The 24,889-nt window shown below is 37.8% G+C and overlaps 3 protein-coding genes and 2 long non-coding RNA genes across 9 annotated transcripts; 3 read left to right on the top strand and 2 right to left on the bottom strand.

Annotated features, from left to right (window-relative positions):
- Positions 1–840: 840 nt before the first annotated feature.
- On the bottom strand, positions 841–4,487 carry hmgn3 (high mobility group nucleosomal binding domain 3). Of its 3 annotated transcripts, XM_077711069.1 has the most exons (7): positions 4,282–4,484; positions 3,222–3,272; positions 2,999–3,028; positions 2,160–2,240; positions 1,974–2,075; positions 1,747–1,846; positions 841–1,418 (listed from the first exon to the last, which is right to left on the bottom strand). In XM_077711069.1, exons 1-7 carry the CDS (start codon positions 4,294–4,296, stop codon positions 1,411–1,413), a joined length of 387 nt encoding a protein of 128 aa, XP_077567195.1. In that variant the 5' UTR covers positions 4,297–4,484; the 3' UTR covers positions 841–1,410. The 3 variants fall into 3 exon arrangements, with proteins under 3 accessions (XP_077567195.1, XP_077567197.1, XP_077567198.1); XM_077711071.1 differs by lacking the exon at positions 2,999–3,028 and having other exon boundaries at positions 4,282–4,487; XM_077711072.1 differs by lacking the exon at positions 1,747–1,846 and having other exon boundaries at positions 4,282–4,482.
- A 1,039-nt stretch (positions 4,488–5,526) lies between these two features.
- LOC144192185 (uncharacterized) lies at positions 5,527–7,652 on the top strand. Its single transcript, XR_013325065.1, has 2 exons — positions 5,527–5,962; positions 7,542–7,652. It is a non-coding gene; the product is annotated as an uncharacterized LOC144192185 (long non-coding RNA).
- Positions 7,653–8,557: 905 nt separating this feature from the next.
- LOC144192183 (uncharacterized) lies at positions 8,558–9,457 on the bottom strand. The gene is made up of 3 exons (XR_013325064.1): positions 9,024–9,457; positions 8,802–8,947; positions 8,558–8,725 (listed from the first exon to the last, which is right to left on the bottom strand). It is a non-coding gene; the product is annotated as an uncharacterized LOC144192183 (long non-coding RNA).
- Positions 9,458–12,313: 2,856 nt separating this feature from the next.
- On the top strand, positions 12,314–16,773 carry enpp5 (ectonucleotide pyrophosphatase/phosphodiesterase 5). Of its 2 annotated transcripts, none has more exons than XM_077711271.1 (4): positions 12,314–12,558; positions 13,532–14,394; positions 14,534–14,710; positions 15,170–16,773. In XM_077711271.1, exons 2-4 carry the CDS (start codon positions 13,545–13,547, stop codon positions 15,553–15,555), a joined length of 1,413 nt encoding a protein of 470 aa, XP_077567397.1. In that variant the 5' UTR covers positions 12,314–12,558; positions 13,532–13,544; the 3' UTR covers positions 15,556–16,773. The 2 variants fall into 2 exon arrangements, with proteins under 2 accessions (XP_077567397.1, XP_077567396.1); XM_077711270.1 differs by having other exon boundaries at positions 13,529–14,394.
- A 450-nt stretch (positions 16,774–17,223) lies between these two features.
- On the top strand, positions 17,224–22,732 carry clic5b (chloride intracellular channel 5b). Of its 2 annotated transcripts, none has more exons than XM_077711264.1 (6): positions 17,224–17,759; positions 20,448–20,557; positions 20,702–20,827; positions 20,914–21,020; positions 21,353–21,534; positions 22,236–22,732. In XM_077711264.1, the coding sequence occupies exons 1-6, from the start codon at positions 17,325–17,327 to the stop codon at positions 22,398–22,400; spliced, it is 1,125 nt and encodes a 374-aa protein (XP_077567390.1). In that variant the 5' UTR covers positions 17,224–17,324; the 3' UTR covers positions 22,401–22,732. The 2 variants fall into 2 exon arrangements, with proteins under 2 accessions (XP_077567390.1, XP_077567391.1); XM_077711265.1 differs by lacking the exon at positions 17,224–17,759 and adding an exon at positions 19,149–19,403.
- The last annotated feature ends 2,157 nt before the right edge of the window (positions 22,733–24,889 follow it).

Here is a 24,889-nt window from a genome sequence, read left to right as displayed (position 1 = left end):
GCCTTCAGCCTGAAAAAAGGACCACTTTTGGGTGTCGATAACTGGCAGGTAACTATAGTTAAAATTTGTGTTTGCTTGAGAGCTTTGATGGACAGTAATGACCCCCCATAGCCACAGGGAGGCAGCCTCTTTGGTCCCACCTTTATCTATTGATAAGGGAATTCCATCTAATACAATAACTGCTATTTAGTATTTCAAATTATTAGCTGCTATAACAAAATTAACATTGTTAATGATCATGATATCAAGTTTCTTTAGCACAGATGATAAAACTTGTGATGTACTCTTGTAGAAGTTTTGTGTCAACTCTTGTATTTCAAGTATGATAATAAATAAACTACACAATTAAAAATGTCATATTTCTGGCTTAATGGAATACTTGTATTTTATGTCATACACCAAATTTGTGGTGCAAAAATTATTAAAGCATATAAATAATAAGCCGTGCATGTGCGTTTACAAATAGATTCCTGAAAATTAATTTGAAACTAAGTTTTAGTCTTGTGTTACTTTGCTTTGTATAATTTATAATGTAACCCTTTAATTGACAAAGAGCACCAAAAAGTGGTTTACCTGTTGTGAAGGCTAAAGAAATGTCACATCGGCTCTGCTGAATGCTGACCTTTCACTTTCTGATGCAGCGCTTTTTTTGTGTTGGCATCTGCCATGAAGCCACATTCATACGCACCAATTTGCAGGGCCCCTCTCTGCTTGAAAATAGTCAAAATCAGTCTGGAACATATTTGGTAGAATGGGAAAATCTTTCAACCTATTTACATGGAAGGTTAAGTTAGAAATATGACTATTAAATGTAGCATTGCAGAAGAAAAAAAGCAAGTATTGAAGTTTTTTCTTTTTATTTGAAAATACTTCCCCAACAGAACACAAGCACCGATGCTTATTGCTATGCCACTGCTGAAAGAGAAAGAAAATGGGGGGAAAGGGTTAAATGTAGGAGAGGGAAAAGGTTGGGAAGTCAAAATAAAATAAAATAAAAAAACCTGCTATCTCATCCAGCACTTACATACAAAAAGGAGCATTGCACCATTCTAAAAAGCTGTAAAAATGCTGCAGGTGTTCCCCATGGTGACCACCACGTTTTCAAAAAATGACTCCTATGACTAATATGGAGATCATGATGGAGAACAAAAGCAGCTGTCTAACCGTAAGTTTAAAAAAAAAACAATTTAAAATGATCAAAACAGCCTGTTTTGATTGTGAATGCAATGTTAGGAAGTCAAAGGGAGTGTGAACATAAAATAGGATTTTTAGGGGATGCTGGTCATTCATCTCGAGCATCTATTAATTCTACAAAAATTCAGCATTTTACAAAAAAATTGTAGGAAAAAGGGGGCAGGAGTGGTGCTTGTTGTCTATTATTCCTTTTCTTCGGTTGCTTCCTCGGCAGCCTCAGTCGCCTGTGAGGAACAAAATAACCAATATTTTTTGATAAAGTGACTTTTCAATGATTATGATGCACTTTAATACACAGCAAACAGCAGATGGAACACAACTTACCTTTTTAGTCAATTGAATGTAGAAAAATAAGACACTAATGTTGCACACAACAAATCTAAGATAAAAATGCAACTGGATCAATAGAAACTCCCCTAAAGTGGCTGCCATTGCCATAATGGAATCACACAGTCACCATTTCTTCATTAAAATGTGCAAAACTGTTAGTAGATGAAGCTATGGGTTAGTAGGGCACACACAAATGTGGGTTAGCGTGACACTTTTGCATACCCTTGACTTTGACTGTCTCGTTCTGCCCTCGCACTGACATGGTGGAGGGAGCTGAGCTCCTGATGGAAGACACACTTACAGATGGACGACACACAAAGATCTGTGTATAGTGTGTTTGCGTGTGTTTGCGTGTGTATGCATATATGCATGTACATTAAGACAAATGAATAAAATTGTGATTAAATGGGCTTGGAACACAGTTTTGTTTTTGCATGCGCATCACAAACCTCATTAGTCTTGGCGTCTCCATTCTGTGCAGGGCTATCTTCCTTTTTCCCTTTGGTGGAGCCTTTCCGTGCCCCTTTTGCCCCCTTTTCATCAGCCACTTTCTGCAAAATTCAATCATGTAATTTGTATATGTTTATTTGTCATCACAGTGGATTTTTAAATTGTATTATATGTGTGGTATTTACCTTGATGATGGCTTTCTTAGCTTTGGGCTCGGGCTTTGAGGGCGCAGGCTTTGGGGGTTCAGGCTTTGAGGGCGCAGGCTTCTGAGGGCCAATAGAATACGGTTCTGCTTAATTAGCTTGTTGGACAGTGATCGATTAATTTTGTTCTATTTAGACATCTATGTAGAACTCAGTGGAGCTGGGTGGTGTTGGTTTAAATGTGATTAACTAGCTAAAAAGTTGTCTTAAAGAACCCCTATAATGAAAATGGGGAACTTTGTCGATCTTTCTCTCATCCGAGCAGGCATAATCAATTCATGCAGCAAGACTTGGTTAGAAGAGCACGAGCTAATCTGTGGTGAAAAGTCCGCTAATACAACCAGAAAAGTCCAGTTGCAATCAATTCAATGCCCAGAGAGTTTTTTTATTGACTGGTGTAAGTATAAAAAAGTGCATTTAAAGGGGTGCAACCTTGAAACGGTAAAAACAATACCCACCACATTGTACATATAAACCATGCAAACGTATAAAGTACAAGGAAACAAAACAAAAGTTGTGTGGTGAAGCAGCTTTTTGAGAATTTGTTATAGTAGTGTTTCTAACATATAGCTGGTCTTGTTAATTTATTTTTATCCCATTTGTGTTATACTACGGATAAACTTTAATGTCTAAACAAAAAGATAGATGCTGAATTAACATTTTATTTCTTGTAAACCCATTTTAGTGAATTATTTGCTACTCCACCACACTGGACTTAGGACAAACAATAAACACACCAATTACAAGACAAATCCATGAAAGACTTTGACATTGAGGAAGAAAAGTGGTGAAGACAGCTAGGTAGAGAGGACCAAACTTACCGCTGACAACCTCTCGGACTTCCTGGTGGGCTAAGATGATAATTAAAAGAAAGAGAGAGAGGGGGAGAGAGAGACAGTGACAGAAAGAGAGAGAGAAGGACATCAGTTGTACCTCTGCAGACTGTCTTTACCTGATCTGCTCACTGTGGGGATGCTCGAATGATGAAATTCAAAATCAAATAGCACGGATGTACATAAAAAAAAAATGTCTCCTGACTTTTACCTCTTGTTTGGTGACCTTGGAGCTGTCCTTGCCCTCAGAGCTCTCTGGAGACTGTCAAAGTGAGCAAAACATACATTAGTACTTCGAAGGCTAAAACTTAACCACTAACGGAATGTTATTCTTTTTTACCTCTACCTTTACAGTCCATTATCCAAAAATATGATGCCGTACACTTTGTCCATGGAGTTCCACATTTACAAAATGTCTTTTAATATATTTTTTAATTTTAAGGGCCTTGGGTGCAAATCCAGGTCGGTCCACCTGTGTGGAGTTTTCATCTTCTGCCCAGGCCTGTGTGGGTTTTCTCCGGGTACTCCGGTTTCCTCCCACACTCCAAAGAAATGCATGGTAGGCTGATTGGACACTCTAAATTGTCCTTAGGTATGAGTGTGAGCGTGAATGGTTGTTTGTCTCCTCGTGCCTTCTGATTGGCTGGCCACCAATCCAGGGTTGCCCCCCGCCTCCGCCTAAGTCAGCTGGGATGGCCTCCAGCACCCCCTGCGACCCTAATGAGGATAAAGCGGTTCAGATAATGAGATGAGAGTTCAATATCTGATATGTAATTTGCCAGTTTTTAACACTGAACTACAACTACAACTACTTGAACTACAAAGATGGGCTACTCAACGCGCATGCGCAACATCTCACGCAAACAGACGGAGGAGGCGGGTCCACAGTGTTGGTTTAGAATGGGCCCAAAGACCCCCCATCACATACATACGCACACAATGGTAGAATCCAGGTGGTACATGTACAACAACGACTAAAATCAGCGGGCATCACTTTTAGCGCAACGTTTTCGTATCATTTATTAATTTTTATTATCATATATAGCGCGACATCGTCGATTGTGGACTCCATCGTTCTCCCATTTGAGCATCTTCTTCATTCCACGACGCGTCTCAGTGACATCGTACACGGAAAAGACGAAGTTAAGGATAAACAAGGATTTTTCAAAGAGACTGGAAAAAATCTAGGTTTACTTTAAGCGCGATGCTTGTTTTTTTGACAGCCAAAATTGCGACGCGGACGAGCGGTCAAAAGCAGCGGCGACACTCACCTTCCTCTTCGGCATGTTGCGTAGCACCCAAAACGACGCTGTTTATAAATTCAAGCTTTAAAAAAAGTCCACACGATGCGTTTATTCCAACTAGCTCGCTATAGAGGATCGATATCTAAAAAGCACCTTGGCTAATATGTTGATTATTATGCACTCCCCCAAAACTCTGTGCCTATGAACGCCATTGGCCAGCGCACGCTAAATTCTTTCCCGTGCTGTTTCCTCATTGGTCAATGCTGTTTCCATGTAAATAAGAGCGTCACTTACATTTTGATTGACAGCCGCCGGTGCAGGCTTCCGATTGGCTGAGCTGCCTAGCTGGGCACCCGCCCACTCGCTCTCCTCAAGGCGCGCAATGACAGCCAAGCCTCTCGGCGCATCTGGCGCATGTCGGAGCGTATTGTTGACTGTCTCAACAAAACACACATAAAACAAAAAACAAGGCAGTAATACACACAATGGCATGCATGGACCATATCTAGAAAAAACGGACCCAGTGTGTTGTGGAATTCTTCCACTTCTAAGGCATGATAACAATTGATTACATGGCATGCATATGTAAATACTAAAAACTAGTTTTTTTCTGACATAATGCATGTTAGGTTTATTTGAATGACTATTCATTCACATGGCAAGAGCATTGTGATTGAGAAGGACAGTTTATTTAAAAATAAATTCATATTAAATTGTTAATATCATTTTAGGGGTGGAATTCAAACGCAAAAGCACAGAGTGACCACATTTGTCATTTATAAGTGGAAAACACAAGGCTATACCATCATTTTATGTGGCCCAGCTCACAAAAGTTAACGTTTTACTGTGTGAATTTAGCATTCAGCCTCAGAAAATAATATTGCTTGTTGTAGTATGTAAAATATAATAAATAGTCATAGGAACATATGACATGCATGTAAATTGTGACATTTTTTTGTAATCCTAACTCTAGAAGCTTTGAAAGTATACACATGGCTTTTGTTTGTAAAATCACATGAGCAGAAGTCTGTAGTGAGAGCCACAGAAATGACAAAAGAACTTTTCTGCAGACAAAACAAACCTAAAAAAAAACCTCGTCATGAAGCATGCAAGTGTTGAAAATCCACAGTCAGCTAAACTAAACAATGAGGAGCACACGTGTAACACACCAAGTGTATATAGAAATGTATAGAATCCCTTCATAAAGAACACTACATCAGCCTTTTTAGGGGGGGGGGGGTAGAACTTTGGGATGTGTGACACCAGTGTAAATGTAGTTGGATTTAAAAAAATCAATCAATAGGCATATTATTTAAAATGGCAAAATTAATATAATGAATCAATCCCACGTAAGACTGACGATGTAAGTGCTATTTCCCAAATACTGGCCTACACCCTATAATAGATGCCATGCCACAATTACCTCACCAAATAAGCACCAAACAACAAATATTATGTGCTGTTGTAATTTTTAGTCCATAAAAGTTAGGCTTTGACTACCATCTTGTGGTGGAGACTACAAAACTCAAGACTACAAAACTGACGACTGTCTACGTCATTTTCAAAACATAGACAATAAATTAGTAGGACAAAATGGGCATGGTTCCGCCTATTGCTGACGCAGGAGATTTAAGTCCGCGCATGCGCAGTAATCATTCCTTTTGGAAAGCGTTTCTCCACGCTTCTGGTCGAGAAGCACGCCAACGAGGTAAGCAATTCACTGGCTTAAATGCGTTTTTATCACGCTATTTGGATATTTTTCAGCAATCAATTGAGCCTAAAACGCCAACTAATCTCTTAGTTTAATGCCAGGTTTAACACACCGTCGAGAATTTTAAGTTTGTGCTTCGACCGGCTGTGTGCCGTATGTTACTAGTTAGCATTAGCGTTAGCGTCACGTTTTGGCTGCAAAAGTATGTTGTCAGTTCTCGCTCCATGTTTGAGTCGTGTTGCAAGACTTTAAATTTAATCAAACAACGCCGAGACATCAACCCTCAGTTTGCTTGGTAAATAAATGCCCACTCTAGAATGACATCCAGGGGCACGACTTAGTTCCTCTTGTGTTGTATGTAATGATAGTTTTCATTGCGAGTGTTGGTTTGTAATGATAGTTTTCATTGCGAGTGTTTGTTTGTAATGATAGTTTTCATTGCGAATATTTGTGTTGTATGTAATAGTTTTCATTGCGAATATTTGTGTTGTATGTAAGTTTTCATTGCGAGTGTTAATCGTTTTCGATTTGTAATTGTTCGGTTTATACAAAAACAATCACTTATAGGAAACTGTTAAACCAGCTTTCTTTCTCCTAACTTGATGTCAGTCTGTATATTTAATCGCTGCATTCAAAGCTGTTAAGCCAACTTTCTCCTAGCTGTTAACGCCAGTCTGTATATCTAATTGCTGTATGCAAAACTTTTAAGCCAACTTTATCCTAACTGTTAACCTAAATGTTAACGTCAGTCTGTATATTTAATTGCTGTATAAAAAACTTTTAAGCCAACTTCATCCTAACTGTTAATGTCAATCTGTATATTTCATCGCCGTATACAAAATTTAAGCTAACTTTATCCTAACTGTAACGTCAGTCTGTATATTTAATTGCCCTATCCAAAACTTTTCAGCCAACTTTATCCTAACTGTTAACGTCAGTCTGTTTATTTCATCGCCGTATACAAAACTCAAGACAACTTTATCCTAACTTTTAATGTCAGTCTGTATAGTTCATCGCCGTATACAAAACTGTTAAGCCAACTTTATCCTAACTGTTAACGCCAGTCTGTATATTTAATTGCTATATGCAAAACTTTTAAGCCAACTGTATCCTAACTGTTAACGTCAGTCTGTATATTTGATCGCTGTATACAAAACTGTTAAGGCAACTTTATCCTAACTGTTAACGTCAGTCTGTATATTTAATTGCTGTATCCAAAAGTTTTAAGCCAACTTTATCCTAACTGTTAACGTCAGTCTGTATATTTCATCGCCGTATACAAAACTTTTAAGCCAACTTTATCCTAACTGTTAACGTCAGTCTGTATATTTCACCGCTTTTTCTGGAAAAGGGAAAATAGCACTTGGCACTCATTAACTTATTCGAATTGTTTATTAAATTGCTTGTAAGATTTCTGCATCCTGTAATTGTTTGGCAACCCCCAAATAACTTGGTTAAATCAAGTTTTCCCTGTTTAGCATCAAGATAAAAAAAAAAAAAACTAAGCCAATCTGTAGAATCTCCAGGCTCTATACTATGTTCTAACTTTTGCTTTTTTTCTCTCTCCACACAACAGGCCCAAGAGATCTTCTTCCCAGGTTGCCCGCTTGAAGATGTCTCTTTTGCATCATATGGTGTCTGTGTACTTCTGAAAATCCAAATTAAATAAAAGCCTAAATAATCATCATTGTGATGTTTCACTGGCCATTCATTTCCACTGCTCTTTGACTAAATGTTGAAGGTAAGAAGGATCTCAATTGTTGTTGCAGCAGGAATTCCAAGTATTTATTTCCATTTTTTTCTGTGTTTATTCCCCCAGCTTTTTTTTTAAAATGTTATTTCCTAAGTGTTTTCCCTAATGTATATACCCCCATTTTTTTCTAATACTTTATTCCCCAAGCTCTTTTCAAAATTTCATAGTCTAAGTTTATAAAACCCCAGCTTTTTCTAATGTTATTTTCTGAGTCTATACCCCCAGTTTCATGTTATTTTCTCTCTATAAATCCCCAGTTTTATTCTAAGTGTTTATTCCCCTAATTTTATTTTCCAAATATAAACACCCCAACTTTTTATAAATATTTTCAAGTTTCTAATCACCAAGTTTTTATTTCCAAAATTTATATATACCATCTATATTCTCTTTTCATTCCCTTAACTTTTCCTAAATATTTATCCCCCCAGTATTTTTGTTAATTGTTTTTACTAAGTGTTTTTGCTTAATTTTTTTTACCAAATATTTATCCCCCCAGTTTTTTTTGTTAATTTTTTTACTAAGTGTTTATCCCCCCAGTTTTTTTTGTTAATTTTTTTTACTAAGTGTTTATCCCATTTTTTTTACTAAGTGTTTATCCCCCCAGTTTTTTTTGTTAATTTTTTTACTAAGTGTTTATCCCAAATTTTTGTTAATTTTTTTTACTAAGTGTTTATTCCCCCTTTTTTTTTTCTAAGTGTTTTTTTTATTTAATTATTCTAAGTGTTTGCTTTTTTATTTTTTTCTAAGTGTTTTTTCCAAATTTAAAATGTTTACTTGTAAATAAAATATTTTAACTTTGATTATGACTTACATCTTTTCTTAAAAACAAAACACATGCATACATTTAAAAGCTTTTATTTTGAAAAACTTGAGCAAAATGAAGTAATTCCTCCAGTCACCAGCAGGAAAAACAGGAAATAAAAGCTCCAGCTTTTATTTTGAAAAAGTTTGTAGATTGGTTCCCGTTGTTGGTCCAGCATCGTAAAAAATCGAATCTTCTCCACCCTCTGGTGGAGAAGATTCGAAAATTGAAAAAGGGGGGTTAGTACACAGTTAGTTCAAAAAACAATGAGAAGGGCTCACCTTTTATTTTGAAAAAATGAAGTAGTTCCTCTTGTCACCACCAGGAAAAACAGGAAATAAAAGCTCCAGCTTTTATTTTGAAAAAGTTTGTAGATTGGTTCCCGTTGTTGGTCCAGCATCGTAAAAAATCGAATCTTCTCCACCCTCTGGTGGAGAAGATTCGAAAATTGAAAAAGGGGGGTTAGTACACAGTTAGTTGAAAAAACAATGAGAAGGGCTTACCTTTTATTTTGAAAAATGACAAAACTGGTTCACCATCCAGCACAGAAAAATTAAGGTGTCTGAGGCTATCTGTTCATATGGAGAAATCAGGTCCCCTTGTGGAATTCTGGAAAACAAAAAAAAAAGGGTTAAAAGACATTTGCAAGTGCTTACCTTTTATTTTGAAAAGCTTCATAGGCAGGAAACTTTGGGTTGAGTTAAATAAAATAAAAACATTTGCAAGTGCTTACCTTTTATTTTGAAAAAATGCATAGCTTGGCAATAGACCAATCTATGCATTTTTCAAAATAAAAGCCAAGACCTTGCAAATGTTTGGGAAAATCTAAAAACATTCACAAGGTCTTACCTTTTATTTTGAAAAAAATGCATAGCTTGGCACTAGACCAATCTATGCATTTTTTCAAAATAAAAGGCAAGACCTTGCAAATGTTTGGGAAAATATAAAAACATTCACAAGGTCTTACCTTTTATTTTGAAAAAAATGCATAGCTTGGCACTAGACCAATCTATGCATTTTTCAAAATAAAAGGTAAGACCTTGCAAATGTTTGGGAAAATATAAAAAACATTTGCAAAGTCTTAACTTTTATTTTGAAAGAAATGCATAGCTTGGCACTAGACCAATCTATGCATTTTTCAAAATAAAAGGTAAGACCTTGCAAATGTTTGGGAAAATATAAAAACATTTGCTAAGTCTTACCTTTTATTTTGAAAAAAATGCATAGCTTGGCACTAGACCAATCTATGCATTTTTCAAAATAAAAGGTAAGACCTTGCAAATGTTTGGGAAAATATAAAAACATTTGCAAGGTCTTACCTTTTATTTTGAAAAAATGCATAGCTTGGCACTAGACCAATCTTACAGTTTTTCAAAATAAAAGGTAAGACCTTGCAAATGTTTGGGAAAATATAAAAACATTTGCAAAGTCTTACCTTTTGTTTTGAAAAAAATGCATAGCTTGGCACTAGACCAATCTATGCATTTTTCAAAATAAAAGGTAAGACCTTGCAAATGTTTGGGAAAATATAAAAACATTTGCAAGGTCTTACCTTTTATTTTGAAAAAATGCATAGCTTGGCACTAGACCAATCTATGCATTTTTCAAAATAAAAGGTAAGACCTTGCAAATGTTTTTATATTTTCAGAATAAAAGATCTTCCCAATTCAGGTAAAACCTCACTTGCAAATGGTGAAGTAAAAAAATGCATGGATCAGTGCTGGATGTTACACCAGAATTAATCTACACATTTTTTTACTTAACCATTTGCAAGTGAGGTTTTACCAGAATCAGGAATTTTGGAAACAAAAAACAGGGTCAATATACAAAGTTAAAAAAAAAAAAAAACATTTGCAAGGTCTTAACTTTTATCTTGAAAAAATGCATAGATCAGTGCTGGATGTTACACCAGAATCAATCTACCCATTTTTTTTTAATTAAAGGTAAGACCATGCAAATGGTTAAGTAAAAATACATTCGCAAGGAAGGTTTTACCAAAATTGGGGAAATATTTTATCCTGAAAAAAAAATAAAACATTTGGAGCCTACTTTTGCCTCAAGTTTTTCAGTCAATTCAAATCTATTTGTTCTTAAAAAATAAATACCTTAAAACGCTTCATTTTTGTCTTATGCCAAGAAAAAAGTTATTTTACCATACGTTTAAATGAGTCAAAAATGGCCCCTACACTATGGTTGAATAAATGCCTCACTTATTTTCAAGTTAAAAGGTACAAGCCCTGGGGTCTTTAAGAAAGTTAAGGGGATAAAGTACATTTATTTAATCCATCTAAAATCACTGCTTGACAGATTACTTGTTTAAGTTCAGGAAAAGCCACATTAAAACAAGTGGGAGCTACTTCTTCACTTGCCACTATAGTATTTAATTGTTTAGTTCAATTCAATAGGGATGACCCTACTTTAGAATTTTCCTTTATCACAGAAATGTCTGGTCTACATTTAACATGATAATCAATTACTGTTTAGCCCTGACATCTTTCAGAAAGTTAAGGGCCTAAAAGTATTTTATTTATTTAAGTGCACAGTGCCACTACATGAAATTACTTGTTTAAGTTCAGAAAAACGTGATAAGACACATTGAAACTCACAAGTGGAAGCTACTCCTGCACTTGCCACTATAGTATTTATTTTTAAATTAAATTCAATAGGGATTGCTGTTTATTCGTTACGCATCCACTAATGGTATTTAAGTGGGTGACTTATCCACAGGTTTATGCTATTAAAAAAACGCAAAGTTAGTTAGTGATTTCATTCTAAATTTGAATGCATCACGATGAAAAACGAGCCAATTGCGCAAAGCCTTGAAGACTGAACGATGATGTTTAAATATTAAACGGATAAAGAAAATCGGAACTATTTATAAGTGACTCCCTGTTATGGCGTCGACAAGCTTCTCCTTTCCACTCGTTTTGGCCACATTCTTGATCTTTCCCAGCAGTCAGTGCTCGTTGAGGAACTGAAACACACAATGGAATGATTACTTTTTAAACAAGGAGCGATCGTTAACGCGATGCAGCCAAATTGTTTGCAAACGTTTTGCGGTCATGGCTGCAACACGCCAACGGAACATGCTACCGTCAAAGATCACTCTCAAGACGAGAGCTGGGGCTTCGAAATCCCCAAACGACAACATACTGACTGTGCTGCAGCGTCTTGTGCGAAGTTTGTCAGAGTTTCTTCGGGAAATCGTCAGTTCTGAGCAGCTCTGCAGTGCACGCCCGTGCAGCCTTCCGGCACCTAAACCGTCTTGGCGTCTGACGTCGCCTTTTTGAACTCTGACATCGGCCACGCCTATTAAACATAGACACACACAAAATAGAAATTGTTTTCATAATAACGTGCATTAGTCAGTGTGTGTGCGTGGGGGGTGCGATCTTTGGTTGGATTTTAATATTTAACAGAAAATAGATTGTTTTCATAATAACACGCATTAGTCAGTGGGTGGGGCGGGGGCGCGGCTGGAAATACGTGTTGATTGGGCTTTCATACTTTGTTATACATTGTTTTCATCATATCGTGCATTAGTCACTGGGGGAAGCTGTACATACTTTTTGGTTGAGCTTTAATGCATTAAAATACAGTATTGCACATTATGAACATTGTGATGACATGCACTTTAGTGTTTGTGTTTTTACTTCTAGACATTTAAATTAAATGAGTATTTTCTTTCAGCCCTAAAAAGTAAAAATACACTATTAAATCTATCCTAATACTATTTGAACCAGCAAACATATATACACCCCCCTCCTCTCAACCCCCGAGTCCCTGAGCCGATATGACGTCACACCAAAGACGCACTAGTCCTTACGCGATTCATATTTCCATCCATCTACCCATGCATGCTTGCATAAAACGCCATTAATATCGTGTCGTTTCTTCATCTAAGCTGCTTTAGAACGTAAATACGCAGAATTAATACACGAACACTGCCAAATAGGCGGGACTTCCTGCAGACTGTCAACAGAGTTGGGGTGGTTATCACAGTGCGCACACATAACAGTACACCGATCAGATAGGAAGGTAAGGCTCATATTGACGACTATGTGGTATGTCATTTAAATCGGGTTTGTGGTTTGGGTTTATGGTCTTTTACTTTGTCGGATCGACGACGTGCAATTGCTGTATGAACCGTGCAAATAGTCATCAGGTCCAAAATGGCTAGAGCAAATTGGAGCAGAAATTCAGCGCATCTTGCGTGTGTGTAGCAACGCATGTTATGATTTGTCATCTTGCATATCTTCGTGTTTTTAGCCCCGTCTAGTGTGACGTTTTGTCATTTTAATATTTCTAGATTGTGGTTTACTCATTTTCGCGTTAACCCCGTTTATTGTGGGGAGTCATTCAAGCCTAGTTATACATTTATCACTTAATTACTCAAGAATTCTTCAATTTAAAGTCAATATTTATGCCTTATATGGCATTCTTTCTCTTTTTGAAGTTTAATATATAGCTGACACGTGCAATAGTTTTAGATATTGTGTATATTCATACACCAAAATGTAGTCAGTCAATAGCAGGGGTAGGGAACCTGTGGCTCAGGAGCCATATGTGGCTCTTTTGATAGGTGTATATGGCGCCCTGCCTTTTTAAATCATAATTCTTCTTCAATAGACTTTTCTGCATGTATACTCTCATTGATATGCATTGATTAGCAACAGTGGTGACCTTCAAAGTGGTGATATGAATAATAAATGCTCACATTTTCATCTATTTTTACTTATAATTTTTATAGGATTTGCCATGTTGCATCCTACCTTCTTTTTTTACAGATAAAATGTTCACTTATAAGTATTTGGGGTTGGTGGATGGGTGTGTTTTACTTAACTGTCCTATCTGCGTTATTTGTATGCCATTTTGAACCACTATAAACATAATCAGGCAATTATTTTAAGAGGCTGATGATTTATCAAACATGTCTTGACTTGTCTATGGTCTATCTTATTTATAATTCATATGAAATGGCCACTAAATATTTACTGTTTTCTATTAGCAGGTTAAACTCCATAATGCCATTTCATCTACTACGTGGAGGTCTGGCCTACCTGGCTTTTTTATGGAGCTTCGAGTTACCTTTAGTTAGTCTCCGTCACTTGAAAGTGCAACGCCAGCTGCTCTTGGTGTCCTTTGATGGCTTCCGCTGGGACTACATTAACCGTGTTCCTACACCAAATTTCCATGCCCTGATGGAGGAAGGTGTGACGGTGGAGCAAGTGGAGAACGTGTACATCACAAAGACCTACCCCAACCACTACAGCATGGTGACGGGCCTCCACGCCGAATCCCACGGCATCGTCGGTAACCAAATGTTTGACCCCAGCCTCGACGTCTACTTCTCGTCTGACAAGGGCAGCGTCCACGAGTCGCGTTGGTGGGAGCAAGCGGAGCCTCTATGGGTTACCGTTCAAAAGCACGGGGGGCGCAGTGGGGCGGCAATGTGGCCTGGTTCTGATGTGAAGATCCATGGAATATATCCCAATCATTACCTCCCATTTGACCATTCAGTTAGTTTTGAATCCCGGGTAGAGAACTTGATCAAATGGTTCTCTGCACCTGATGATGAGGCAGTTCATTTTGGGGTTCTATACTGGGGAGAACCAGACATAAGTGGACACAAGTTTGGACCCGAGAGCACTCTGATGGACGCTGTCATCGCGGATCTGGATGAAAAACTCGGTTTTCTGCGTAATAGACTGAAGATGGCGGGCCTTTACGAGAAGGTCAACTTGGTGGTGACAAGCGACCACGGCATGTCGCAGGTTTTTCCTGATAAGATTATTGAACTGGACGTGTATGTTGGGAGAGATCTTTACAGCTGGGTGGACAACAGCCCTGTGATGGGAATACTACCTAAAGAAGGTAACTTTTCTTAATAGGATCATAAGTCAGAATTCCAACTAATGAGTAAAGATTAGTACTACAAAAATATGATTACCCTTTAGTCATCTTGCTGTTCAGTTTGCAATTAAACCAATAATGGCGGTGGGATGTTTTGCAGGGAAGCTGGACGAGGTTTATAACAAGCTGGTTGATGCCAATCCGTACATGGCGGTCTACCGGAAAGACGCCATCCCAGAACGCTTCCACTATAGCCACAACAATAGGATCATGCCCATCTTATTAGAGGCCAAGGAGGGATGGATCATTGTGCAGAACAGGAGTACACTGATCACATGTAAGTCTCAAACATTCTTTTTTTAGTGCAGATTTCTCCCTCGATGATTCTTCGCTTTGCTTTTTCTTCATAGAACTGAATCCCTTTTGATGTTATTAACAAAAAAAGCAGGAGTAGGAGGAATGTGTGTGTGTGGGCATGAACTAAAAACAAGACGTTTTTCTTGATCAGGCTTGACAGGCAGCATTTCTTGTCTTTTGATACTTTTTTGGTGACTTTAACCAGGTATTAAAAATAGGACTGACTTCCTCTTTTGCAAATAGAAGATGAGCGGTTTTAAAATAGTCCTCAGTGAAAGTATAGGCATGTGTTTTTAAACGAGAGCAATGGCAGAGACTGAAACAACTGTCTTTTCTAGCCTCGACAATTTTTAAATCTAATTAGTTTCTTGTCCAATTACGGCATTGCAGCTCACTATAGACTCTCATGTTGTATTGACTATGCTTGTGTTCTCCTCAGTGGGAAATCACGGGTATGACAACACCCTACGCAGCATGCAGCCCATCTTCTTGGCCCGTGGTCCGGCCTTCTGCCAGAACTATGTGAAGCCTGCCATGCACACAGTGGATCTGTACCCGCTTATGTGCCACATCCTGGCGGTCCCACCTCTGCCAAACAACGGGTCGCTGCTTGATGTGGAGGATCTTCTGCGGCCAGAGTCTACGCCGTTTCCACCCAGGATCTCGAACGCCGGCACGGTGGTGGGTGTTCTCTTAGGTGCTATCCTGGCAGTGGGCTTCCTGGTGGCGTTCGTGTGGCAGGTGACGCTCAAGCAGCTCCCTTCGCTCAGACACATCCGCAGGGAGATGTCGCAGCCTTTACTGCAAGACGACTTGAACCTGTAGTTGGAGGAAGAAAGAAAAAGGTTTGAGGAGGTCCAATCAGGAGAAGGTGGAGATCCGGGTCCTGTATGGTAGGATTTGAAAATGCTTTATGTGATCTTTTGCTAGAAAGAGGGTTTCTGAAAGGATGAAATATTTCCAGTTTCCAGTCAAATTACATAGAGTAAAGATTGTAGTCTTTTGTGGGCAAGTACTTTAAAGCCCTACAAAATGTAGCCTTTTAGGTGCAAAATGCAGCAGAAGTAGAACTCTCAGTGTTGCTATCAGAATGGTGAATCTGAGGGTTTGAATTTTTAAACAAGCTAAAGACTTTGAGACAATCTCATAAAAGTTGCATACATTGTAATGTTTCCTCTTATCACATACTTGATCTTTTGAGGACTATTTTAAAATTCCTTGGACTAATACAACCATTGTCTTACTGGTAAAAGTTGTCAAAATAATTTCCATACATACACAGACATTAATAAAAGGAAAGTACAATAGTATACAACTATGCTCAAAAAAGGAATACAAAAAAGTGAATAGTAAGACAGTTGTTGTATGCTGAATTGTCCTATAAAGTATAAAAGTACATTCTAAGGTAAAGATTGAGGATGTGAAACATCTTTTCCTGTCCTACTGTGTTTAAATGTCTGCTTTTATATGTTATTTGTTGAGTTATATGTTGTATGTTGTAACGTCTTGCCGTGAAATTATTTGATCTATTTCTATGTGAGTAGAATGTCAAGTGCAGTTTTTTGCCATTGTCACTCATTTCTTACTGTTGTTTCTGGCCAAGAACTGTTCTTACCATTTGCACTACATGACCGACAGAGGACAGTACTTAGTAGAGGATGTATACTTTTTGCACTTCATCTTGTTTTTAGGCAAAAAAAAAAGTTGGTGCCTATCGCCAAATAGATTTAAAATCAGTGCAGTTAAATAAGTGGTAGCGAGTACAGAAAATAAGTACTTTTTCTGTCTTTTTTTTGTTGCTTTTAGATATTACTAGAGTTAACAAGGTACCATAAGCAGCCCCCGACCTCAAATGACACTGTGATGTATTGTTTTCCGATTTCTATTGTACATTTAGTGTCTTCTGACTGATGAATGAAAATATACATGCAAAAATGCAATTATCGGAATGATTTGTTCAAAGGATACAAATGGGTTGCATTTATAAAATGTAAAATGAATTGTTTGCCATGTTTAAAGCATTAAAATGCCTTTTGAGTTTGAGTATTGTGTTAATGGAATTTTATGATTCATTTGTTAGTTACATTTGGGAAATACATTAAATTGTAATAAAAATAATGCTTTATGGCCTCTAAAAGTACCAAAAAATTGGGATACATTTATGGGGCATTGTTATTAAACAATGGCAATATGAAAATAAATATTGCAGGATTTTTAGTCTATAAGAATTTAAGTGGGGGAAAAAATTTATCATATTCTATGCGTCATAAATAAACAAAACACTATCTAAAAATCAATACTTTGTTGCCTGCTTAGTGAGACTAAATAAAACATACAAAATACAAATATAAACAAACTGAAAATGTGTCTTTGGAGTCTAGCCTATGAAAACTTCCAAGTACGAATGCAGCTTCAGAGAGGAAGCAAACTTTGTAAATGATCAGCGGGTTGCCAGGTTCAAAGGTCTTTTTTACAGGGAGTCATCACTGGAATTTGCTCGAGCGGGCATAGGCTCAGTCTTCCGTGAGGCACCTGCCGCCACCACCACCTTCGCTTTTCTCCACTCCTCCATCGGAACAATCCCAGAAGCCACCATGGAAGTAACCGTGGACGATGTCATGGTTCACGTCTCGGCCGAGGAACAACACCCCTCGCCCGACTATATAGACACCAGAGACGGGGAAAAACGTAACCGCTCTTCTTCATCCTCATCGTCATCCTCCAGGCACAAAGAAGAGCAAAAAACCCCAAAGAGTGTGGAGCCCATTGACGTATTGGCGATTGAGAAGATGCTCCTCCAAGAGACCAAAGCAGAGGAGGTGAATGGCAGATCCAGACTTTCCTCTTCTTCTTCATCCACCCCTGACAACGCCGTGGATGGGATGATGATGGCTTACAAGCACCGTGACGAGCCGCCTAAGGAAGAATCGGTAGACTACAGCATTATGACCTTGGAGAACGTCGTTCTGGATCAGAATTCCCTCGCTCCGGTCGGGCCTGGCGATCCCGAGGTCTTGCTTTATGTCAAGGTAGGAGAACTTTACATCTCCAGGTCAAAAGGTCAGATTTGTACCATGTACGTTGCCTTTAAAGTGTGAAGATGCCTGCTTATTAGAGTGGAATGGGTTGGCAATTTTGTTTTGTTTTTTAAAGAGTTATCGGTTTGTCATCATAGTGGTGACAGTCATTTGTTAGCAACAATCTTTCGGGGAGCGTCCTGCCATTTACAACAGTAAATTGTGCACACACACCGTATGTCTTATCTTTTATTGCCCAGATAAACAGTGGGCAGAGATCAGTGCTGTAAAGTGCCACACCCAAGCTATGGACATTTAGTCATATTTACATAAAAACAACTTTATACTTATGAATTATAGATATACTATCTGATCAATTTCAATGGTCTATTGTAGCGATTTTAGAGTCTTTGGTGGTTTGGCAACTGTTTTTTTTTTAACATTTAAGGTATTTTACCAATAGTGGAAAGTAATTTAAGTAATTTGAACAATTATGTAGATTACTTAGAGTTAATCAAACTTTCAAAAGCAAGTGCATGTTTTTGTATTGATCTGTCAAACATTTATTTACACAATAAATCACTAAATATTAGCAAATACATAATTTGACCAAAGTAGAATAAGGTCACTACTCTAGTATTTATTGAATATTACATTATGGAATGTCAGAACTTTAAACATACTTTTCCCACCTACAAAATGCAACAACTGTAATTTTTAAAAACATTAACTAATGGGAATAATTATTAATGTCTAATGCCAAATTTAGGTTTGTTAGTCTAAAAATTGACCCAAAAACCCCAAATGGCAGTTTTTTCCCACATAAACGGGGCCAAAAAAGTAGCATTGAGGCACCTTAACAAAGCTATTATGTATAATAATTCTTCCAAGTATTTCTGCCTTGGCTTAACTTGACTTAATGTGTGTTACTATTTGACAGCTCAGTGAATGATTAGCCTTGTCCCTGAATCTTATCATTATCTTTAAAGGGACATCTAATAGCTAAACCCTTGAGGAAATACAGATTTTTAATCTATTTTATTACATTTGCTGACTTTAACACAAGTTCACAGGACAAAAAAATGAAGGCACAATGCTTGAGTTCTATATACTATATACATATAAAATATACTAACTAATATAAGTCAAAAAACTTGCATGTATATATGCATTTGTTCCTAATTGAAAATGGATGCATTTACATAGGATATTTAAATGGTTAATGTAGGAAAAGCTTATATATTTTTCTCTTGTTCACTTTCTCCATTTGGAGTGTAGGTGAACACTTGTTATTAAAAATGCAGCTCAGGCTCTGCCCCCTTGGTACCCCCCCACCCCACCCGGGCTCCCTTACACCCGCCTCCATCTATGCAACATAGTCCCGGCACCTGTTCCTGTTTGCACTCGGTGTCATTGAACACTTTACTGCTTGCATTCCAGCTGCTTTACCAGACAAATCTGACCTCAATCTGCATCCCCGACTCATCAGCTGACCTTTTTTCGAACCTTCTATTAAACCATCAAACTTGGACCTCGGCACTATTTATGTGTAATTTGAAGATACGATGTAGTGGAGTGACAAATTCAAGTGTAGGGCATTGAGGAATGAATATGTCAGGCCCTGACAAAGAACCGGATATTGAACTTTTTGTCAAGGTAAGTCTAAAAAAAAAAAAAAAACGAGGCAAAATGTGACTGTGAATGTGTGGTGGCTCAATGTAACAAAATAGCAGAGGTAAACTTACCTGCGATGCTCAGTGATGTGCAGCTTCTACTTCTCTTGTACCTCATCCTCCATCGCTGCTCGGCACCCCCTGGGAGCAGATGAAGGTGTGTGTATGTGTGCACCTGTGGCATGGAATGAAAAGAAAATAACAAATTATCCTCATGGCAATCATGCTGAATTCCAAATTTGGCAACCTAGCGACAAAAAGCCTTGAAAATGTGTGCTTTTATTACAGATGGTTTGTGGCCTTGATGCCAAATTACATTGAAGTGAATGGGTTCTATGACTAATATCAATGTTAAGTATGAATCTAATGTGCGTGTTCCAATATAATGTGTCTGAGTTCAAATGGGTTAGGTTACTTTTCCCAGTAATGGCAGTGTGTTGTATATATTTTGATGTACTCTATTTATACATATGGACATAAAAAAGTATTTTACATTAGTGAATGAACTATTAAAGTATATTAATTTGTCTGAGCAGGTTTGTTATGCATTGTGTACATCAGCAGGTTAGCAGCCTTTGTGTATGTGTGTTTTCTATGTTGACTACAGTCATTGTATTACATTATGTTGTATTTGTACTAACAATGACACATGGTGGAGTGCGTTCGAGCCGATTCGACAACTTTTTCGAGTCGGGCCTGCTGCGTTCTGGTGTTTGAGTGTGTGGATGAGACATGTATAATTTAGATGTTTGGTTAGAGGAGTTAGTACTCAGCTACACTGAAATATGAGCTCATGCCAAATCAATTGGGTTGTTCTTGCATCGCTATTTTCACATGGATGCCCACTTTCCTGTATCACATTTCATGGTTCATGTCCCAATTATGTTTTCATAGACGTGTGTTCTATTTTTAAAGTTATATTGTAACATGGCAGGCAACACTAAAAGTCAAGGTGTCCAAGTTTGCTGTTTTCTTAGGGGTAATTTATTGCAATAATTATGTAATAATTATGACCTATCGTTCCCAGGCGGGCAGCGATGGCGAGAGCATTGGCAACTGTCCTTTCTCTCAGCGTCTATTCATGATCTTGTGGCTCAAAGGTGTCGTCTTTAACGTCACCACAGTGGACCTCAAGAGGTGAGCCATGATTTTAATGCAATAATCACTATAATCCCACAGCAAATTATCCAATGGTGAATAAATGTTATGTAGGAAATTGCTTTAATGCAAACACTGAGCAGGGAAATGAACTAACCTTGCTTTTCTGTTGTATTCCCTTAGAAAGCCGGAAGACCTGAACAACCTGGCGCCTGGCACCCATCCGCCGTTCCTGACCTACAATGGTGACGTCAAAACAGACATTAACAAGATTGAAGAATTTCTGGAGGAAATGCTTGGGCCACCAAAGTAACGCATGCACACGAGTTAAGCCCCTAGGATGCTGTATAATAATATTACTAATAATGGCTCTTATCTTCCAAATTGTAACTGAGGTACCCCAAACTGTCGGCTAAGCAAAGAGAGTCCAACACGGCAGGCAATGACATATTTGCCAAGTTCTCCGCCTTCATCAAGAACACCAAGATGGATGCCAATGATGGTGTGGCACTTAACTTTTTTTTTTTTTTAATCTATTTTTGTTCTCTGCTAAACACATTTGAAGTAGAAAATGTTGTTTTGCCATTTGCTAAATGACAGTCCTTCTTGTAAGAGCCATTATAATTTGTTTTGATTTTTTACTGAAATGTGAAATCTCCCCAAATCTTAAATATATCCATTTATATTTTATCTTCTTTAAAAAAGTATGCATTGTGCTTAAATCCTCAGTAGAGGGCAGCAGGCTACCGCATTTTTCATTTTGAACAGCCTGTTGCCATCTAGAGGACATTTTCGCCTCTGACACTTGATCATATTACATGATATGATTCTTAGGCCTGGAAAAGGCACTGACGAGATCCCTGAAGAAGCTGGATGACTACCTGAACAGCCCGCTGCCTGACGAGATTGACGCCAACAGCCGGGAGGAAGAAAAGATATCCAGAAGAGGCTTCTTGGATGGAAACGAACTGACCCTGGCCGATTGCAACCTGCTCCCCAAACTGCACATAGTTAAGGTCAGGTTGGGGCATGCACATATGTATATACATATATACACACATACACAAACATATATACATATACATACATATACATGTATGGACACATACACAAACATATATACATATACATACATATACATATATGCACACATATACATATATGCACACATATACATATCGATTTATACACATGTACACACATGTATATACATACATGTATACACATACATACACATGTATATACATACATATATACATATACATATACACATATATACATACACACATATACATACATATATATGCATATGCATATATACATACACACACATATATGCATATATACACACACACATGCATACACACATTTACATACATATATGCTTATGCATTGAATGTAGAATGTACATGTACATGCATATGTACATGTACGTATACATATGTATACATATATATTATATATACAAATATATCATATATACTGACACACACTTTTATTTGCTTTGTTGAAATTCTTCTTTTATATGATTATAATGTTGTGACCTCTATTTAAATTAGATGGCTAAAAGACATTTAATACCCTTTTCTTCAACTTAAGACATTTCTTATGTATCAGATTATCAAAATCATGCAACTTGGACCCAAGAGTTGGCTAAGTTAGACTCTAGCCCCACCAGACAATTAAAAGACACTGATAGTCCTCCATTTCTTTCCAGGTGGTGGCCAAAAAGTACCGCAATTACGACATCCCCTCGGATATGAGTGGCATCTGGCGTTACCTGAAGAACGCTGCCGCCCGTGACGAGTTCAGCAACACGTGTGCCGCCGACTCAGAGATCGAGATGGCCTACAAGGACGTGGCCAAGAGGCTGGCCAAGTAGTCTTTACGCAACCTTTACACTCGGCCCTCCAGAGATTTATTAGTTGAAGGATGCACGAATGCACTCAGATGTGACGGATGATCCCCATCCCGCTGTCTGTATTTATTCCTGGTGACACAAAGCTCCCTTTCACATGTGCTGTGTAGCTTTGACTCACAGACGCGTCGAGGCGCTAAGATTTATTTATCCCCACGCCCGTGGACGTCTCGCCTGAGTCCCATGTTTATTATTGAGCTCCCACTGCGCCACGTCTTCCCCCCCGAGACGGCGCGCCTACCAGCCGTCAATGTTCCCACTGCTTGTCATTAAACTCTGCTTGTTCTGCCTCCTCACGCGTTTCTCTTCTTTTTTTTATGTTTAAGGGAACATTGAAATACGGCAAGCACCATGTTTGGGCCCTTTTGTTCCGCTAACATGACAAAATTTGCGGGAAAAGCTTTGGCAAAGTCGCAACGTCCCACGTTCTTGCTCTTCTTTTTGTCGTAAAAACTTTGGCAACTATCTCTTCTCACATTTTACACCCGATTCATAACTCTGTTCCGATTCCAAAAGTCTCTCAAATTCACGTCATACTTTTATTAGCCTTCAAAATTTACGGTGCCTTCAAAAAAAGTCTACAAAAAAATTACAAAAAACAACCCCCTAAGAAACATTAACTTCCAATGGACTTGGAACAAACCCCATTAAATATATATATATTTATTTTTAACAAAACTTTTTTTGTACTAATTTCAACCATTAAAGTATTTTTCTCACCTATGTTGAAAAATAAATCTTACCAAAATGCTCGTTTTCCAGGCAGCCCGTTGCACCAGTGGATATTGTGTCTGGCTCACAGTTCTTAGATGGATGGTTAGATTCCACGTCCGGACCTTCCTGTGTAAGTGGTAAAGACGATCAATGATTGGACACGTTCTACCGTTTGGGAGTATTTGACCCCATTGTCAACATTGTTGAACCCCCAATAAACTCTTCAATAGCTTCTATTCAATTAGAACTCTAATAAACACAAACAATTCCAATGATAATAAACTAGGAAGCACAAAATTAGCACATTAGACATTATTTTTAACCAAAAGCCTCCAATGAAGTCCATTTATAAATGTAAAGACATCTTTATCATCTATTTCTATTTCCATCATACCCTATTCTACATTTTATTACAGTTTTTCCACTCTTGGTGGGTCTGGTCATTATACATATAGTATGTCACTTATATATATTATATATGTCCCAATTGGAAAAGACTTGTGAAGTTATTCAATACTACACTGGTGGCGATTAGTATGACTATAACTTGGATCAACTTGGGGGTCGGTCATGCTATAATGTTTGACGCACAAAATCCATCAGTGGAGATCATTTCTTTGGCGGACTAAACGACTCAGTGGAAATGTAACTTTATCCTATGTGGTTAGCCCTAGTCATATTTTACATTGAAAGTAAACTAAAAAGTGCTTCCTTACTGCGTCATACTGTTTTCTTTATCATCCTGAAACTTTGTTGAATTGCAACCTATCAACTTATTCACAGATTTGTTTTTTGTGTATTTTAATCATTAAAAAATATTTAAAAGGCAAAATGGGTCAAGATGGAGTTATTTTTAACAAGTCTAGCACGTGTTGTAGTTTGAAACGGTAACCGTAAAAGTAGAGCACTTTGACAGTGACTCTGCAAATAAACTATATATTTAAACAATTAAAACCCCAAAGAAATACTTTACTATACCCTTAGCTGCGTCTGTTCCCCATGAAGTTCTACCCCCTAACCCCTATTTGGATGATGTGTCATTTCAAAGTGACATGGATACAGGGGCCATCCCCATAAGGGGTCCGCCGACAAAGGTGTCCTTTGTTTGCATGCTCGGTCGCTGTCCATGGTCCTGATATCTTTGAAAATGAATGGCATTCCTATGCTTCAAAGTGGGAGACCTATTTGCTATATTTTTAACATTCTAAAAGATGTCTTTAAATCAGTAACTGTGTTCCTATGTTGGCCACCAGGATGCAGTATGAAGCAGTTATGCAGAAAAAAAACAAGAGTCCTCCTACTACTACTACTACTACTACTACTACCACAATCACCACTACTACCACTAGTACTATTGACACTCAGTTTGGGTGTTTTTTGTTGTAGCTGATAAACAATATATGCTTAGGAGTACTGTTATATTTAATTTAATTAGATACACAAAGTTTAATTCTCTTTATACTCAATTGAATAGTAAACCTCAACTTGGTCTTGTATTTAAACCCAAACAAACCTCGTTTTTGTTCAAAGTGTTGCTTTCTGCGTCTTTCTTTTAGCACCATGATAAAGAACACATATCTCAAGTTTGCGCCATGATATAGAACTCATATCTTAAGTTTAGGCTCCCCAGTCAAAGTAACACGTATTGTGTCAAAAACTCCAGTTTAAAATCTTCCATTTTGCATTTCAAGAACTTTCCAATGATCATCAATACAGCTTCATTTCTCCATGTGAAAGTT

Source organism: Stigmatopora nigra, unplaced genomic scaffold (assembly GCF_051989575.1).
Source record: "Stigmatopora nigra isolate UIUO_SnigA unplaced genomic scaffold, RoL_Snig_1.1 HiC_scaffold_25, whole genome shotgun sequence".
Lineage (NCBI taxonomy): Eukaryota > Metazoa > Chordata > Actinopteri > Syngnathiformes > Syngnathidae > Stigmatopora > Stigmatopora nigra.
This window is presented reverse-complemented; position numbering and strand designations above follow the sequence as displayed.